General features: G+C 38.1%; 1 protein-coding gene across 1 annotated transcript in view; it reads left to right on the top strand.

The window, feature by feature from the left end:
- The window catches only part of LOC113037949 (mast/stem cell growth factor receptor kita-like), a 103508-nt gene extending 84949 nt beyond the window's left edge, over positions 1–18559 (top strand). The window contains 16 exon segments of the mRNA XM_026195260.1: positions 5–75; positions 1554–1645; positions 1648–1665; positions 1668–1736; positions 5281–5387; positions 5919–6045; positions 6482–6586; positions 6954–7064; positions 7152–7290; positions 7374–7456; positions 8105–8235; positions 9305–9427; positions 15029–15140; positions 15224–15323; positions 15468–15573; positions 15664–18559. Of these exon segments, the coding sequence (XP_026051045.1) occupies positions 5–75; positions 1554–1645; positions 1648–1665; positions 1668–1736; positions 5281–5387; positions 5919–6045; positions 6482–6586; positions 6954–7064; positions 7152–7290; positions 7374–7456; positions 8105–8235; positions 9305–9427; positions 15029–15140; positions 15224–15323; positions 15468–15573; positions 15664–15837 (1668 nt within the window). The 3' untranslated portion in view covers positions 15838–18559.
- Positions 18560–18845: the final 286 nt, after the last annotated feature.

The raw sequence follows: 18845 nt of genomic DNA, 5'->3' as shown, positions 1-18845 counted from the left end.
ACAGGTGCGCTGTGTGGCTGAAAGTTACCCTACTCCTCAGATTAAGTGGTTTTACTGTGACCAACCTCATTCAAGGTATTCATTATTTCTTTCTTCAGTTTTGTTTGTTTCAAATACATCCACAGCTACATACGATGGGCTCCAAAAGTTGCTTTCAAATATTAGCGGCGTATCCCTTGAGCAGTGTTAACGTATTATCCTCTCTGAGGGTACATTGTGACGCAGCATGGATTAGCCACTAACCGCTAACTTGATGTTTGATGATTGGACAAGAAAGCTTTAGCCTATTATTAATAGGGATAAGCAATTTGACTCTGTCATGATTGTGACATCACAAAAGCGATTGGCTATTATCAGTCATATGACAGTACCAACGACATTAGAACAAGCTGCTTCCATTGGGCTGTTTATTCTTGAATAGCGGTGTTGACCGAACACCTTAGCATAGACTTAGTCACAAGCTTATCCAATCAATTCCTCATGATGATCAAATCCGATCAGGATAACATGCCTTGCTTCAATTGGAGCATGTAAACATGTAGTGCTATGTGTCTTTTGATCGTGTTCGTGCGTCGCTCGCTTTATCTGCCACCGGTTTGATGGTTTTTCTCACCGAACAGACATTCCATTGTTGAGGAATTGCTGAGAAGTTTCCAACATGCTAAACAATGTTATTAAAGATATCGCTCGGTAATAAAGAGACAGAACAAGGAATGTGAACCAGTTGAGATTATTTTGTTCTGGCTTTATATCCAAAGCTGATTTGACCTTAACTCAGTAGCACTCATACTTCATTTTAGGAGAAGAGTGAGAAAAAATTGGAGAAACAAATAAATCAAAGCACTTGATGACAGTACTGATGTTTTTAAGTAAAAGAGCCCCTGAGGTCTGTCATTTTGCTTTCTTAAGCAATAAGCTATTTTACACACATGAGTAAAAATCTGCCATAGCTCCTGAATGCAGTGAGAAATGCTTATCACATCCTTATCATATTATTGATAAGCAGTGACCTTACATCAAAAATGACCTTTTACATTCCTGGCCTTATCATGAAATGCATTGGAGCATTTTCTTCCGTAGAAAAAATGTTGGCTTTCATAATCTTACATCAAAATGTAATAATCTGTTGTTCCTGGACTAAAATGGGATACAGTAGGCAATACATTTTGACTGTAAAGCAGAGTTATTATCAACTAAAACTATGAAAAAAAAAAATTATTGAAAGAGGCTGAAATAATTATTAGATGTAAATAATCAAACAAATAAACCAAAAATGTTTACAAACTTAAAAAATGATGTACTAAACAATAAAAATAAAAAATGTTGCCTTGGCTGGTAAATGAAACAAGTTAAAATAAAAGATGTTAAAATACATTAGAATTAAAATAAGTTGAGTTTTTAATTCTGAAATAAAATAGTTTATCAAGCCAAAAGAGTATTATTTGTTTTTTATTGCTCCTTTTATGCAATGTTCTAAAGCAGTTCACCACCTTATGGTACATGTTCATGAAACAATGCAGGAATATTTATGAGTTTGTTGCATGCTTCCTCAGATGCTCCAATTTGCTGAACGCCACTCAGGAGGAGGAGGATGTTGTCACTGTAACCATGACAAATCCCCCCTTTGGGAAAGGCACAGTGGAAAGTGACTAAACATCACCAAGAACGTTACGCCACCCTTGAATGTGTGGCATCTGCCAATGGGGAAATCGTTTACACACTCTTTGCTATCAGCGGTGAGCAAATAACCTCCCAAATCACATGCAGCACACCACAGACAATGACTGAAGACTCTAGTTAGTGATTACTAAGTCTCAAGCCTCAGACCACTCCACCTACAGTCGGTTTGCTGACCCTCTGATCATATTTCTCACAAAACTGGAAAGCTCTTTCGTCATCTGCAGGCTATATTATGATTGGCTGACTTCATGCAACTTCTGAGAGTAAGGGTATACAGGTGTGTTTTAACTTAAATAAATATATAATTCTGGCCAGGGAGCCAAAATCAAAAATCGTAGCTGTGCAACTGAAACCACTCACGTTCAGCAGCTCAATATATGCACTTACTGGAAATGTTCTTTTAGCCAAAGCAATGTGTTGTATGTTTTTAAAAGATATTGTATGTCATTTCTGATCTCAGGGTTGCCACAATTTTTATTTATTTTTTTCATTTATGCATGTTTTGGCAGTTATGGAGTGAGATACTAATATGCACATTATAAGTATACATATACAGGAATGTCTGCCATTATATACACACACACACACACACACACACAAATTTATAATATTACCAAAAAATTACCTTTCAAATAAACATTTTATCACACTATTCATTAAAACATTAAGTTAATGTTAACACTGGTAATAAGAATAAATATTCCTTGAGCAGCAGGTCAGGAATATTCAAATAATTTCTGAAGGATCAGGGGACACTGAAGACTAATGGCTGCTGTTATATATTAAAACAGATAACAGTTATTTTAAAATTGTAATGAAATTTGACTGTATTATTGTTTTTATTTTATTTTTTAGACCAGATAGATGCAGCCATTGTGAGACTTCAAAAGCAAATTTTAAAATGCAGGATAGAATGCAATTTTCAAAATGGTACTGTTCACCTACAGCGAAGGTGAAGAACCTCGACTTTGTGTCTTCATTGTTTCAGTGTTTAGTATTCATCTTTTGCACATCATAAAAAAACAGGAAATGGAATGAGACTTAGAGAACTCGACCCAGGTGTTTCTAGTTTCCCAGGAAAGTTAACAACCAAAAGGAGGAAACACACATCTCCTCACGTTCGCTCCAGCTGTGCTTTTTCTACTGGCTGATCTTTTTGAGAAAAATCTAAAACCAGCTGCCAACTCGCAGGTCACCACTCCTGCTCCAGCTCAACCCTGTGTAGGCAGACTTTTGGATAAAGATGAGATAACAGCAGACTATTATATAAACAGAGGTGCTGAGTTTTAGCCCTAATCTTGTTTCTTTTGTAAACCTAGCATTACCAACTGTTGGGGATTATCTCTCCGGTTTGGGGGGGGGGGTCGTTTTGGTTTGTTTGCAAACACCCGGGCTTTCCACCCCAGTTAGTACTGGTATTACTGGTAAGGACGGAATGGTTAACAAAAAGGTCATCCACATCCAGTTTATTTTGTTTCTGGTATATTCACTTTTTTATCCTCGTTGTTGTTGTTGTTGTTTTTTAAGTTGTTGAGTACATTGACTGTTTTTTGCATGTTCTCAGCTGAATTAGCCTTAAGTAAAAAAAAAAAAACTCTAGTTGAACATTGACCTGTTTGTAGAGTCCTTCAGGAGTTGGACTGGAGGTTTTGAGAGTGTGAATTGAATCCACTGCCTCAGGAAAGCCTGTTAGATGATGTGGGAACTTGTTTAGACTCTCAAGGTTTAGGCTGTAGCAAGTCCAGGAAAACCAGTGGGACGATGAGCCTTAGGCTAGACTTTTAAAGCTGTTCATCCTCAGCTGAGCGAGACACAAAAAAATGTCCATTGTTAAGGTTTATGTTTATTTGTGGAGGACTTGATGGTATGCTTGGATGGAGTATGATGATAGATGGATGGCCGGCAAAGATGGGAAGAGAAAGAGACAGAGGGAGGAGCAGAAGCAGAAGAGGACTGTGAAAGCCAGTGGCAGGTTTACAAGGGATTACTTCCTGCAGAGTCTGCATTCTTGATTTGAAATGGAGAGAAAGCTTCTTATAGCTTAAGAGCTTACTACACCGCTCAGAACAACGCAGAAAAACAATAACACACCACACATGAACACATACACACACCTTACAAAAAACAAACAACGGCTACACTTTCAAAATGTGAAAAGAAGTGAGGCGCAAAAAATCTTCAGTAAAGAGTTTGACCTCAGTGCGTCAGTCTGGATTATTCACAGCTCAGTAAAAACAAGCAATTATGACATAACCCCACTGTGAGGCACTTATTTATTATTAATGTTGTTCTTTAATGCTCATTGTTTTTAGACATTCCTTAAGGTTTTGGTTTTAGTGTTTAGACGGAGTGCAGTAATCATTTTTTGATTTCAGTTGGCACACTCACTCAAGTCCCTAAACTAGCATCAGATCTGCTGTGGTTTTTTTGCGCCAACAGAAATGATCATCAGGGATGAGCTATGTGTATTGATTATCCATCGATGCCTTGTTCACACAAACACTCTGTCTAGAGCAATGTCAAAGAGGGAAATCACTTCAATTAATGTCAGGGTTTTATTCTAATTAAAAGCTTAACACATACATTTTTAAATAATAGAGGATTTTACTTTACAATTAATCCAGAACGCGGCAGCAAGATTAATTTTTAATGAGCCAAAAGAAAACACGTCACACCTCTGTTGCACTGGCTACCAATAGCTGCTCGCATAAAATTCAAGCATTGATGTTTGCCTACAAAACTACCACTGGCTCTGCACCCATTTACCTAAATTTAGAAGCTTGCATTCTGCAAGTGAACGCCGCTTGATTGTGCCATCCCAAAGAAGCACAAAGTCACTTTTACGGACTTTTAAATTAGATGTTCCCTTCTGGTGGAATGACCTCCCCAACTCAATCCGGGCAGCTGAGTCCTTAGCCATCTTCAAGAATCGGCTTAAAACCCATCTCTTACATCTTTATTTGACCCTCTAACTTTAACACTCACTATTCCTAACCCTATTCTACAAAAATTTAACTACCTTTCTAATCTTTTGTATTATATTTCTTTTCATTTTATTATGCAATTGTGTGTGTGTGTGTGTGTGTGTGTGTAAAGACCTCTAACACTAGCTTGCTCTATTCTTTTTTTATTCTATCTGTTTTCTTTTTATTTATTATATTAGTTCAAATCTGATGCTACGTGTACTGTGTTAACCTAACTGAGACTTGTTACAGCACTTATATATCATTGATCTTTTTGTTGTTTTTGATTGCTTCCACTGTCTTCATCCGTAAGTCGCTTTGGATAAAAGTGTCTGCTAAATGAATAAATGTTAATGTATTCAAATATAAAACAGCTATTTTACAGTTTAATATGTAAAAAAAAAATATGAATATTGCTATCTTTTATGAATTTTTGATCAAAGAAATGCAGACTTCTTTGAAAGAATTAGGTACAATCTTACTGTCCCCAAACATTTACTGATAATAAATACAAATAAAAATAAAAATACAGGATATAAAATTATAATAAATAAATTATTTCTTGTTTCCTGTTGATAGAGTACATATATTCTGCAAGTTTTCTGATGCCAACTCTATGTTGTTTTACTCTTCCCAGAAAACACTGTTCCTCATGAACTCTTCACACCATTGCTCATCGGTTTTGTTGCTGCGGCTGTTATCCTGGTTCTCATCCTGATTGTGCTATCCTACAAGTACATGCAGGTAAAGTGTCCTTCATTTATAGTTTGTCTTCCAGCACAGGAAGTGCACGCTGATTCACTGAGGTAATCCATTAATTAGACAAAATTGAAGTTTTAATTCTCCCTCTATTATAGCAATAAAATATTGGAACCCTTTATTGTTATTCCAGCGCAACTTGTTTTTGGTTATTTGATATTAAACGTGATACTCAACGCAATTTACCTGTCACACCTGGCATCCCTCCCACACTTCAGGGGAACTTTGAAACAGAACACACTTAAGGAAATTATTTACTTAACATGTCATAAGACCTGATGTTTCACTGTGCAGTTTTGCACTGTTGCACAGGGGAGTAATCAGTGAGTAATACAACACACACGCACACATAGAATTAGCATTCACATTGTTGTTTGAATAATTTATGTCCATTTACAAGAAACTCCTATTAGTGGGCTCTGTTTGCTTTTGTCTATTAGAACACGTACAACTACAAACATTGCTCATTGTTTATTCTTCTCCTATCCCATCTCTTTTTTTTCTGTCTTCCAACAGAAACCTAAATACCAAATACAGTGGAAAGTCATAGAAGGTATCCATGGAAATAGTTATGTGTATATTGACCCCACCCAGCTTCCATACGACCACCAGTGGGAGTTTCCCAGAGATAAGCTGCGTTTTGGTGAGTTAAGTAAAGTCCTGAATCAGTCTGCTTTGACTTGTCAGACTTCAAATCATTTTCTATATTGGAATATTCTTTGTTTGAACATTATTTTTGGAAATGTTTACAAGGTTTAGTGCATGAGAAACATAAAGGCCTTTTGAATTTTACAACACTTGCTTATTTTCATTGGCTTTTACATGGTTGGTGGCACTGGATAGCTGGCATCATGTGACATAGTATCATATCTTTCCCATAAAGGAACAGACATATCCGTCAACAGACAGGATCTAACAGGATCTAGCATATCCCGCTTCCCCACAAGCCACACCTCCTTGATTCAAAAACAAGTCGATGTTCAAGCTGAAAGCTGGTTTTGGATCAGTTTCCTGGCACACTGACTGTAAACAACTGTATGAGGGAAAAATGAAATTGATCTAGTTTTCTGCATTCCCAGGAAAAACTCTAGGATCTGGAGCATTTGGGAAGGTGGTAGAGGCCACTGCTTATGGGATGTCCAAAGCAGACACTGTGATGACCGTTGCTGTGAAGATGCTCAAACGTGAGTGAAAAGCAACATAAAACACGATCATAATATTGTGAAATATAAGTAGCATACTAACTCCACGCATGTTTAACCAGCACACTTAAACAAATAAGAAATTACACAAACCTGCATGATGAGATGAAAGGAGGTTAAACATTTCCAGTAACCCACAATTGATTGAATCCTAGAACATTTTGGGTTAATTTTACTTAATGTTTTTTTTTTGTAAATAATGAAACCTAAAAAAACATTCCATAAATGTTTAAAATTGGTTTCCAGTGCAATAATCAGAGGGGAACCGTACATTAAAATTGGGGGAACATTCTTTTTTTTTTTTTTTTTTTTATTTATGTTTTTTTTATTGTGGTGTTTTGCCCCACAGCAAGTGCCCATGCCACCGAGAAAGAGGCTCTGATGTCAGAGCTGAAGGTGCTTAGTTATCTTGGCAACCATATTAACATTGTCAATTTGCTGGGGGCCTGCACTGTTGGAGGTAAGAGGCTATGGCTAGAGATGGTTTTCCTAGGTTTTTCTGTGTGTATTGTTTTGGTCTTCATTACTGGATTGGTCTGTTGCACAGGTCCAACTCTAGTTATAACGGAGTACTGCTGTTTTGGTGACCTGTTGAACTTCCTGCGCAGAAGGAGAGAATCCTTCTACTTCACTACACTGGGAGAAGACTCTTACTATAGAAACGTCATGCTGCAGCCAGAGCCAAAGTAAGTGTGATCAGTGCAACTGGTGAAGTGTGATAGTGTGAAGTTCTTGTGGGTTGACTAGCCCAGTTTGTATTTAATTACAGTGAGAGCAGGAATGGATACATGACCATGAAGCCCTCGGTAATGGGACTTCTGTCCTCTGAAAACCGAAGATCACTTAATAAAGGTTGGATCAATGCCTTTTCTGTTCTCGTCATCTCTTTTCCTGTCATCTTGTCTCTTCTTGTTACCCAAAGTCCTTTTGTTTCATCTTGTCTTGTGTTTGCTCTTCTTATCTTTTCTGTTTTGTCTTATCTCTTCTCACCTTGTCCTATATCTTACCATGCCTTCATTTTTCTTATCTTCTAATATTGTCTCTTCTATCTCATCTTATCTCTTTTTGTTTCATTTTGTCTTTCATGTTCCTGTCTCATCCCTTCTCTTTTCTTAACGTCTCATCTTTTCTCTTCTGTCTCATCTTTTTTGTCTCATTTTGTCTTCCTTGTCTCATCTCTTCTCATCTTGTCTCATCTCTTCTCCTGCCTTCCCTTTCTCCTATTGTCTTGTGTCTTCAGTTTTTTCCATCTCCATTATTTTCTCATCTTGTCCCTTCTTTCTCACGTTATCCCTTTTGGCTTATCTTGTCTTTCCTGTTCTCATCCCATCTCTTCTCTTTTCTCATCCCGTCCCTTCTGTCTCATTTTTTTTCTGTCTTGTCTGTTGTCGTTTTGTCTCATCTATAGTCCTTCCCTTTTCTTTTTGTGTCTCTGCTTGTCTGTTAGCTTTTTGTCTCATTGTGTCTTCATCATCTTCAATGAATTTGTCATCCCTTTAGGTGATTCATACAGCGATTCAGATGCCGTTAGTGAGATTCTGCAGGAAGATGGCATGACTATGGACACTGAGGATCTTCTTAGCTTCTCCTACCAAGTAGCCAAAGGGATGGATTTCCTGGCATCCAAGAACGTAAGTGTTTTTCTAATTTATTTGCGTTCTGTCTCTCTGACGGATACTGAGTTTTATATTCCAAGAGGTTGCAGTAATCCCATACTACAGATCTTCTCACTCTTCCTCTACAATGCTGAAGCTCACATTCCATTACCAGTGTCCAGTCAAGGATCGTGTTACACAAGGTCACACAAATGCATACATATAGTCAAGCACAAGCACACACTCATTCATTGAGGATCATGCTGAGAAATATCACGTTTCTCCACCTGGTCAGCAGATCCAGTATACAGTTTAGGGGAAGGACACTAAATTAGTCACACTGCTAAGTGGACAAGGGAGTTTTCTGTCAGTAAATTCATTTTAGCACTTCTGTGCTAACTTAGAACATTTCTTTGTTAATAAGGTTTTGAATATTGGCAAGATTATTGTAAATACTTGACAGTTTTGACAGTCCTGGCACATAAGAGCAATTCTAAATTATAATTCTAAGCAAAACCTTTAAAGGGGTTATCGAATGCAAAATCCACTTTTGTTGTAGTTTGAACATAAATGTGTGTTGTAAGTGTTTATGATAAAAATTCACCCAGTGAAATTCACCCAGTGAAATTTACAGTCTGCTCATCACCCCACGGAAGAGAGGGGTGGGGTCAGCAGAGCTCATTAGCATTTAAAGCAACATGGACTAGAACAGTGTGCTGAAAACAGAGCTGATTTTTTTTTACACTACCATTAAGACATTTTAATGAAAGTATGTTATAGATCTTCATTAAGACCCTAAAAAAAAAATCACATCAACTTGTGGAAAATGGGCATCCAATGACCCCTGTAAGACTAGCCAGTCCACGTGGTGGTCATTTGGTTAATGCCAACAGGCCACTTACTTAAATTGCAAAAGGCCAAAATCTCAAAAGCTGTCAAGATAGCATATTTTAAATCAGCAATACAGTCTGTATTGTACTGTACAGCTTCTGTTGCTCAAATCACACAAAAAACAAGTAGTCTTTTCCTACGGCGAATTTGCTTTATTACGTAATCCATTAGTGTTTATATGTTAACCTGTAGTTTTGTTTTTGTGTTCATTCAGTGTATTCACAGAGACCTGGCAGCCAGAAACATTCTTCTCACTCAAGGCCGGGTGGCCAAGATCTGTGACTTTGGACTAGCCCGGGACATCACTACTGACTCAAACTATGTTGTTAAGGGCAATGTAAGTATTAGCTGTCATAACATGACATAAATAACTTTAACCTTTATTTTATTTGTATATTTTCCCACTAAGTTTTTACATATCGTTAACCAGTGCTTTAAGTGGGCCAGTACGCACCGGTACTCAGTACCGCCACTTCCAAATATAGCTCTTGAGCGTACCGCCACCTTTCCGTGCGCCCAGAACGTGCTTTTAGCGTACCGGTACGCTCATTTGGACATCTCTTTTAATAGAGGTTTTAATCTTTTGCCTGCACTGTCGCTTTTCAGAGCGCCCTTCACAATGCACACTTCCTAATTCAGAGACTACATTACCCATACACCCTTGAGTTTTACAAGTGAAAAGTGAATGCGTCGCTTTTGTCGCTGTCAGTGTCAACAACTCAACGTGGCCGGAGAAGGTGTGTGAAACGGTAAAAACATAAATACAGTGAACAACACTTAATATGCTCTCCTGGCTTCTGACTCTGAGTACTAAAACAACACGGTCAGAATCAGATGACTCGCTGCTTGACACCCCACCAAGCCTGAACGATATCGCTGCTAGAGGTGGGCAGATAGATACTAATATCGATAATATCGATACCAACGTTGGTATCGGTATTGATCGATACCAACGGGAAAATATCGATACTTAAGTTTCAGTTTCTCTCGTTTTGCGACCTGGCCGTGTTTATCAAAATGCTGCTACTGTCACAGAGCAGAGCAAGCTCTCAAGAGTGCTGCTCGTGCTCGACACTGCTCTCCGCCCCCTCTCCTGTGTTGTACCGTCACATGACTCACCACTAGCGCTACCACCAGCAGTCAGGCGCGCGCACCGCTCAGCCGCGCATTTCTAACAGCAGTCAGTCAGAGGCGGAGAGAAAGAGGAGCGTTGTATGGCTGTATTTTCAGGCTGATCTACCCTTTTTGTGTTAGCTGTGAAAGGGATACTAGTTTCTATATTTAAACTACACATAGTGATGTGCACCAGACTTAATTATTTTTATTATTTATTATTTTATCAATAGCTGATTCTCCAAGAGCAGTGGATATTACAAGGCGCCTATCAGAAATTATTGTGAAGGACCTGCAGCCTCTTTCCATAGTGGAAGATGTCAGCTTCAGGAATTTTGTACAAGGAGAATTTGTTTTACATTGTGAAGTAAAACTTTGTGACTTTGTTTAAGAAAAAAAAAAAATCCTGAAAAGAAGTGCACTAAAGAGGAGAAACATTTTTTTATTAACATGCTACTTGAAAAGAGAATTTGTTTTTACATTTTTTTTTTATATTTGTGAAGTAATCATTTTGTAACTTTGTTTTTTTAAATAAAACAGAAGTAACCAAAAGTTGTTTCTGAACAAAAGCTTTTGTGGTACTGATTAATAACCCAAAATGCAAATCACAAAAACAAATTAAAAGTCATGAAAATTCATTTAGATTTAGGTTGAAGACGCATCCACCTTAATTATTAATAAGTATTGGTATTGGTATCGGTATCGGCGATACTGGCCCTGTATTTACTTGGTATCGGATCGATACCAAATCTAGCGGTATCGCACACCTCTAATCGCTGCAGGTCAGACGCAAGCTAATGAAGTAATGCAATAGCTCTTTCAGGTAGGGTGACCAGACGTCCCGAAAAATTCGGGACAGTCCCGAAATCTAAACAGTTGTCTCGAATCTCGAATCTGGCCCTAATTGTCCCGAAAATTATACTAAAGCAAAATCTTCAGTAGTTATTGTCTGATAAACATTAAAAACTGTCTGCGGAGGTTGAGTCGTCCTGCAACCAGCCCCTGCCGGCTGCTCATTGGCTGCAGCATCTTTTTTCTAAGTTCTAAAAAAATACCGTAGGCAGCTAGGCACGAATTTAGACATTCATTTATCTAATTAATCTATATGCACAAAGACAATATGACCTTTTTGTCCACTTTTTGTTTTAAAGCTTGATGAAGAGAGCGCAAGTTGCCGCAGCTGCAAGGAGGACAGTGATGCACTCGTACAGGAGTGATTGACAGTTCGCAGCACTGTGTACAAAAAATACTACACAATTATTTCATTATTTTTGTTAAAGCTTACTAGCGTTAGCATTACAGAAAGGTCTGATTTACAACAGTCATTGTTTTTTTGTTTTTTTTTACAATGACATTTGAGTTCATGATTTTAATGTTGTTGTTTCTTGTGGCAGACTAAAGAGTAATGACAGACGGTTGATCTTTGAATAAAAATGTGTTTAGTTAAGGTTTGAAATTCATTTACTTTTATTAAAGGCTTCGAAGTCTAATATCATAGGCCCCCCATCCCTTACCCCCCTTAGCCCCCGCCCCCAAGGCCCCCCGTCCCGAATTTTAGGCTATAATAGAGTACCGGCACCTCTTTTTGGCCACTTAAAGCACTGTCATTAACTAATTATGGGACTAAGTAAATAGACAAGCAAACATGCTTTTTAATGCATATTGTGTGCAGTGGCGGCTCCTGACAATTTTGATTGGGGGGATAATGGGGGGTCCTGGTCATTTGAAGGGGGGTCTCATGAAAACCAACAAAAAATACAGTGGACATGCCTAATAACTGCATATTAATGCTTTCTATCCCTCTATTGAAAGTGTATATACAGTATACTGTCCATGTCCAGAAAGGAAATAAAAACATCTTCAAAGTAGTCCATATGACATCAGAGGATCAGTTAGAATTTGTTGAAACATCGAAAATACATTTTGGTCCAAAAATAGCTAAACTACGACTTTATTCAGCATTGTCTTCTCTTCCGGGTCTGTTGGGAGTGCGTTCACAGCAGTTTAGTGTTATCCGGTTCGCAAACAAATCATTCAATGTAACCGGATCTTCTTGAACCAATTCACCAAATCGAACGGAATCGTTTGAACCAGTTCGTGTGTCCAATAAGCATTAATCCACAAATTACTTAAGATGTTAACTTTCTTAACGTGGCTGACACTCTCTCTGAGTTAAAATAAACCAAGATCCCAGAGTAATTCATTTAGTCAAAGAGTACACTGACTGAACTGCTGTGAAGAGAGAACTGAAGATGAACACCGAGCCGAGCCAGATAACAAACGAATGATTGACTCGTTCTCGAGTCAAGAACCGGTTGCATCGGTTTTTGGATCACCAGTAGTGATGGAAAGCTCGGTTCTTTTCGGCAAACCGGTTTTCAGACAGTTCGATTTAATAAACCGGTTGAAGGAAACGGTTCTCCGGTTCTTTTGCGCTTGACGTAATGTCATTGGCGATGATTGCCCTTCATTCAAGCCTTCGGTTTACCCACGCCCATAACATTAGCACAGAATCAGTTCAGAATCAATCACCAAAAGAAACAGTTCAGTTCAAATCCGCTGTGTTGTCAGTCTACTTCACACTGAATCAGACATGGGCAGTAGCATCAGCTCCTCGGTTCTCGAATCGGACGCATCAGACAAAAACGGTTCTCGGTTAAGTGTGCTAATAAATGTTGAATAAATTATTGATTATTGTTCTGCGTAAGTTTGAAGAGATTTTTTTTTTAATCTTTATCCCAGATATATATATATATATATATATATATATATATATATATATATATATATATATATATATATATATATATATATATATATATATATATATATTAATGCTGTCAATCGATTAAAAAAAATTAACTAATTAATCGCACAATTTTGTAAAATTAATCGCGATTAATCGCGATTAATCGCAATTAAAAGACTGAAACTTTTTGGATATGTAAATGTAAAATGTAAAAAATTAATGTAAACTCAAGACAAAGAAACTATTTAAATGCTAAATATGATTGTTTATTGGAATTTTTGTTTAACTTGTAACACAGATTTTCTCATGTAAACAACATACCTGGAATAAACCATCAATATCCTCCAAATTAACTGTTGGCTTGAAAGCCATATTTATTACAGAAATAAAAACACAGGCATGTAAGTACCATTTGAATTTCAAAACAATCAATGCCAATAAAAAACAAAAATGATTTCTATGTTGAATTCTAAGTGGACTGCAAAAAAATTCCAAAGTATAGTCATTGCCAGTGCTTTAAGTGGGCCAGTACGCACCGGTACCGCCACTTCCAAATATATCTCTTGAACGTACCGCCACCTCTCCGTGCGCCCAGAACGTGCTTGTAGCGTATCGGTACGCTCATTTGGACATCTGTTTTAATAGAGGTTTTAATCTTTTACCTGCACTGCCGATTTTCAGAGCGCCCTTCACAATGCAAGCTTCCTAATTCATCCCACCCAGAGCAGAAACTACATTACCCATTCACCCTTAAGTTATACAAGTGAATAGCGCATGTGTCGCTTTTCCCACTGTTAAGTGTCAACAACTCAACGTGGCCGGAGAAGGTGTGTGAAACTCGTTGTGAGTTATACTAAAGCAAAAGCTTCAGTAGTTATTGTCTGATAAACATTAAAAACTGTCTGCGGAGGTTGAGTCGTCCTGCAGCCCCCGCTGGCTGTTCATTGGCTGCAGCATCTTTTTTCTAAGTTCTAAACAAATACCGTAGACGGCAAGGCACAAATTTAGATATTCATTTATCTAATTAATCTATAGCCTGTGCACAAAGACAATATGATCTTTTTGTCCCCTTTTTGTTTTAAAGCTTGATGAAGAGAGAGAGCGCAAGTTGCTGCAGCTGCGAGGAGGACAGTGATGCACGCGTACAGGAGTGATTGACAGTTCGCGGCACTGTGCACAAAAAATACTCCGCTACACAATTATTTCGTTATTTTCGTTTAAGCTTATTAACGTTTTTTTTAAACAATGACATTTGAGTTCATGATTTTAATGTTGCTGTTTCTTGTGGCAGACTAAATGAAGAGTAATGTTTCTTGTGGCAGACTGAAGAGTAATCCGGCAGAGTTTTATACTGAAACTTTCCGTCTAAAAGTCCTTCCTTGGTCTTATCCATATTTCTTTGCACGTTGAACACACAAGGCCACAACTGGAAATAAAAAAAACTGCAACCGCATTAATTGCGTTATTTTTTTTTAACGCGTTAAATATTTCAAATTAATCGAATGCGTTAACGCCCTAATTTTGACAGCACTAATATATATATATATATATATATATATATATATATATATATATTAATCAGGAAGAGGGTGGGGGGGTCAAGACAATTTTGACAGGGTCTTGAGGACCCCCCCCCCCCCAGCACCAACATCCCCCTGCCCCCCACCCCCGGCGCCGCCTGTGACTGTGTGTTGGGTGTGGTTTTTCTAACAGCTTTCTGCAAGAAAAGTTAAAAAGACCCTCATTGGGTCCTTTCTGGCTTCCACTACAAATACTTAACTTGCATCCTGATTTAATGATCCAAAAAAAACACCTAAACAACAAACAGTCATGACAAACTTGGTCTATAGTGTTGCTATTCTTTGTGTCAGTATTGTAAATTTACAAGTAAAGTAAGAGAATGCCAATTTCCATCTTGCTACCTTGAACAAAACTGCATGATTGAGGTTTCGAAATGCATGTTTTGATTGTTAATCATTTCTATGCAAGTCTAGACTGAATCTGTCAAGAAATGTGGTTTGTATTGTGTGCTTTCATGCTCTGCCTGTGTTTGTAATGAGGCTCTTCTCTTTGTAGGCTCGTCTCCCGGTGAAGTGGATGTCCCCCGAGAGCATCTTTGAGTGCGTGTACACCTTTGAGAGTGACGTCTGGTCTTATGGTATCCTGCTGTGGGAGATCTTCTCTCTTGGTGAGATAAATTTATCTCATAATTATACTGACTTGGTATGACAAGCTGTTTTTATTCCAAATACTGACAATCTGCTTCTGTAGGCAGTAGTCCTTACCCTGGAATGCCTGTGGACTCTAAATTCTATAAAATGATCAAGGAAGGATACCGAATGGAGTCACCGGAGTTTGCCCCGAGTGAAATGTAAGTCTAAGCTGTAATTAGTTAGCATTTCTTTCTGTGGGAAAAAAAAAAAAACATGACAAGGTAATGACAAGCATTTACCACGTACACACCTAACAACAGTGTTCCCAAAAATACCAGCGCCGCCCTGTTGTTGTGTTTCAGGTATGAGATCATGCACTCATGCTGGGATGCCGACCCCTTCAAGAGACCTTCATTCGGCAAGATAGTTGAGAAGATCGAACAGCAAATCTCAGACAGCACCAAACATGTATGTCTTCCTTTATCCTTTTCCAGCTCTCAAAACATGGAAGTATTTCTAAGAGTTTTAAACAAGATTTTTTACCTTTTTTCTCTTTAGATTTACTTAAATTTCAGCTCCAGATTGCCTGCAGCATCGGGGTCCCATGAGGGGTCCAGTTCTCACGTCCAGCGGCTGAACTCAGTCGGCACTCACAGCACCACCACTCAGCCCCTGCTCTCCAGCAATGATGTTTACTTTGAAGGGACAAGTTCACGTCACCCTCCGGTCTGAAGATCAATTCTCAGCAAAAACCAGGCATTCCAGCAGATGCCATTCATCTCTCTTTGCCCTGGCTAAGTGTCATTGTAGCTCTCTGACATACATGAGGACACTGGTGGAAAACAATGATCATAAATCTCTTTTTGGATCCAAGAGCAGTCATATTCCTTTTAGTCACCTTTCTTGCAGATTGTGTATGCCCCCTGCCAGAAAAGACAGTGATGGTGTGCGTTCCTATTAACATTTCATGAATTCGTTGGAACGATGGGATATTTATCATTTTTGAGAAAGCTAATAATCAATGCTGGTATCATTCCATGGTACTATATCTCCAGCGTGAGTCTGCAAGATGACTGAACTTGTTTTCTGTAGAATCCCTTTGCTTTATTATATGGGATATGTAAACACATAATAATGCTTCTTTTGCTAATTGTCAAGTCTTTACAAGTTAAGTGACAGAAGTCTGATTCAAGAAACAGGCTGATTCAAGTCCGAGACTAAAAGAAATCATCACAGAGAAAACAATGGAAATGACTTTCCTAAAACATTTCTGACGTCTTTTTGACATGATTGTCATTGTCAGTAGTAAAAGAGCCTGCCGTGAGTGGAAATTGGTTATTTTCCAATCAACTATTCTGCAGGTCATTCAGCTCGTAAATTCAGATATCACCCACATAAAGGCTACACTATTTGGAAACTATATGTATAAGCAGCAATAACTCAGCATTGTAACATTGACAGAATGATCATGTTGCTGCCCAAGCCAAAAACAAGCTACCAATTGCATGTTGCGTTCAGGATAATATTTTGTCAGTTGGCAGCTGAGACTGTTTTTCTGTTTAAATAGACCAAATTAAGGCGCATTTCAGTTCAATGTCAGGAAAGATGTTGAGGCACGTAGAGGCAATTCATCACACTTCATCGTTTACTTTGAACACTCAGTGAAATTTTGGTTACATAGCAGTATTATATTATTGGCTTGTGTTGTGTTGTTCCTTCCAACCAGGAAGTGTAATTTAGGACAGTAAAATGATCCAGTCAAGCAGCAATTCAAGCTTGAGGCATCAAACTTTTAGACAGTGTTTCTTTTAGGGATCACATTAGAATGCTTCGTCCACTTGTGTTTTAAGGAAAATATTTGGTAAAGAATACTTATTTGTATGGCACAGACATAGCTTGTTTCAACACATTCAAAATGCTTCGAGTTGTTTTACGCATGATGTGGTTCCGTAATAGTGGACTGTAGAAGATCAGAAGCTTCTGTAGCATCGGTTTTGTTCTTTATTCCAGTTCCAGTGATCTACATTTTATCCTTCATGAAACTGGAAGACATAGCGAGTAGTGTTCTCTTGTACATTTGTAAATGTTTTGCTGGCTTTTTCTTTCACGTCAAATTTTGTGCATAAAAAGTAAGGTAGGATTCAGTAGTTATGTCATCGCTCTGCTTTCTCGTGTTTGCGGAAATCGCAGGTTAGCATTTCCTACAGACTTGACTCAGTTACTCTGACTTCTACTTATCACACCAACTGTTGTGCCTGAAACGTTTTCTCTCCTCTTTAGCCAATGAGAATCGTGCGGTTGAAGGTTGAGCCAATAGAAAGCTGCAGCTGCTGTGTAGAAAAATGGGTGCCAATGGCTTCTTGCTCTCCGTAGGATTAGCCAATGAAGGATCTGCCAATAGAAGGGTGGCTTTCAGATGGAGGACAAAAAGTGCGGCTTTCTGTTACTTAGATGAGCCAATAGGATTCTCATTCCACTGCCAAAGAGAAAAGGGCAGAGTTGGGTCTGAATAGGAGCTACGCACTGAATGCTTCAGTCGACACCAACCATAGAACATCAGTAGTCCAGGCACTCAGTCAGTAGCTCATTCCCCAGGTCGCCCTCTGTTCTTTGTGTCCAGCTGCTTCCTCCGGCGGATGTCTCACTTCCACAAAGTCTCAGCCGGGGAGATCCAACTCGGCCCGTCTCCCATCTCCACCGCTCCCTCTTCCTTCTCGCCACACTGGAACATTGTTCCTGATGGCACTGGCTTTCGCTTCCATTTGCGCTAATGTGTTTTGCGTGTGTGTGGGAGCGTGTGTGAATGTGTAAATGCAGGTCATTTGCTGTTAAAATACCGGAGCACTGATGGGTTCCTCTTGTAGAACGACTGCAGTTAATGAACTTCAGATTGTTTGAATGATAGTGCTGAAGCAATCTATGTTCAGCTGCTACATACATTCCATCACTGTTTGCTCTTTTCTTATATGTAAATAATATAAATATATATCATAATGTTGCTTTTGTTTTGTTATCACGGTACGTTCTCATGTGCTGAAAAGATTTTTGTATGTTACAGTTTGTCATTGACGTGATCATCTTCTGTCGTTATATTGCCTCTTGATTCATTTATTCATAAGTGCAGTTTTCAGACACAGGTACAGTTGGATTTATATTTAATCCATTTATGTTATATTCAGCGTTGCTTGTCGTTTCAGTATTTTCAGTGATTGTATGACCGATGACTGGAGGAAGATACGTGAAAACTAAACGCAGACGGTCCAGGAATTCCATTTGTGAGTCATTTAACAGTTCTCGTAAGTGATTGAATGGTTTTTGGTCCCTGAAAAGATTTTTTGTTTAATGTATTTTATTGTATATTTATTTTACAGTTTTTATTTTCGAAAACAAATGTGCAAATTCTGTGTGTAGCTCTTGTTACTTCAGTATGTAAATAAATACCTGAAAACATCAATCTTGGAATGATTAAGATTATTAGCGTTGAGGTTTGTTGTTGTTGTTTTTTTGGCATCTGAAGCAAAATTATTGGTGTTCTTCAAAAAAAAAATAATAATTGTGAAAGAAAGGTTAAAGAGCCCTTCAAGGCAGCACTTTGAAAACTAAATGAATGTTAACAAAAAAAAAAAAATAATAATAATAATATTACAGTAGAAAAAAATACTGATTGATAAAAGTATTTTTGACATGAAAAGAAGCTGCAAGGGTGTCCATAGAAAAGTCAAATTGATTCTTTCTATTTA

The sequence above is a fragment of the Carassius auratus genome, chromosome 20, assembly GCF_003368295.1.
Source record: "Carassius auratus strain Wakin chromosome 20, ASM336829v1, whole genome shotgun sequence".
Lineage (NCBI taxonomy): Eukaryota > Metazoa > Chordata > Actinopteri > Cypriniformes > Cyprinidae > Carassius > Carassius auratus.
Note: the sequence above shows the minus strand (reverse complement) of the source record. Positions and strands in the feature narration are given on the sequence as shown.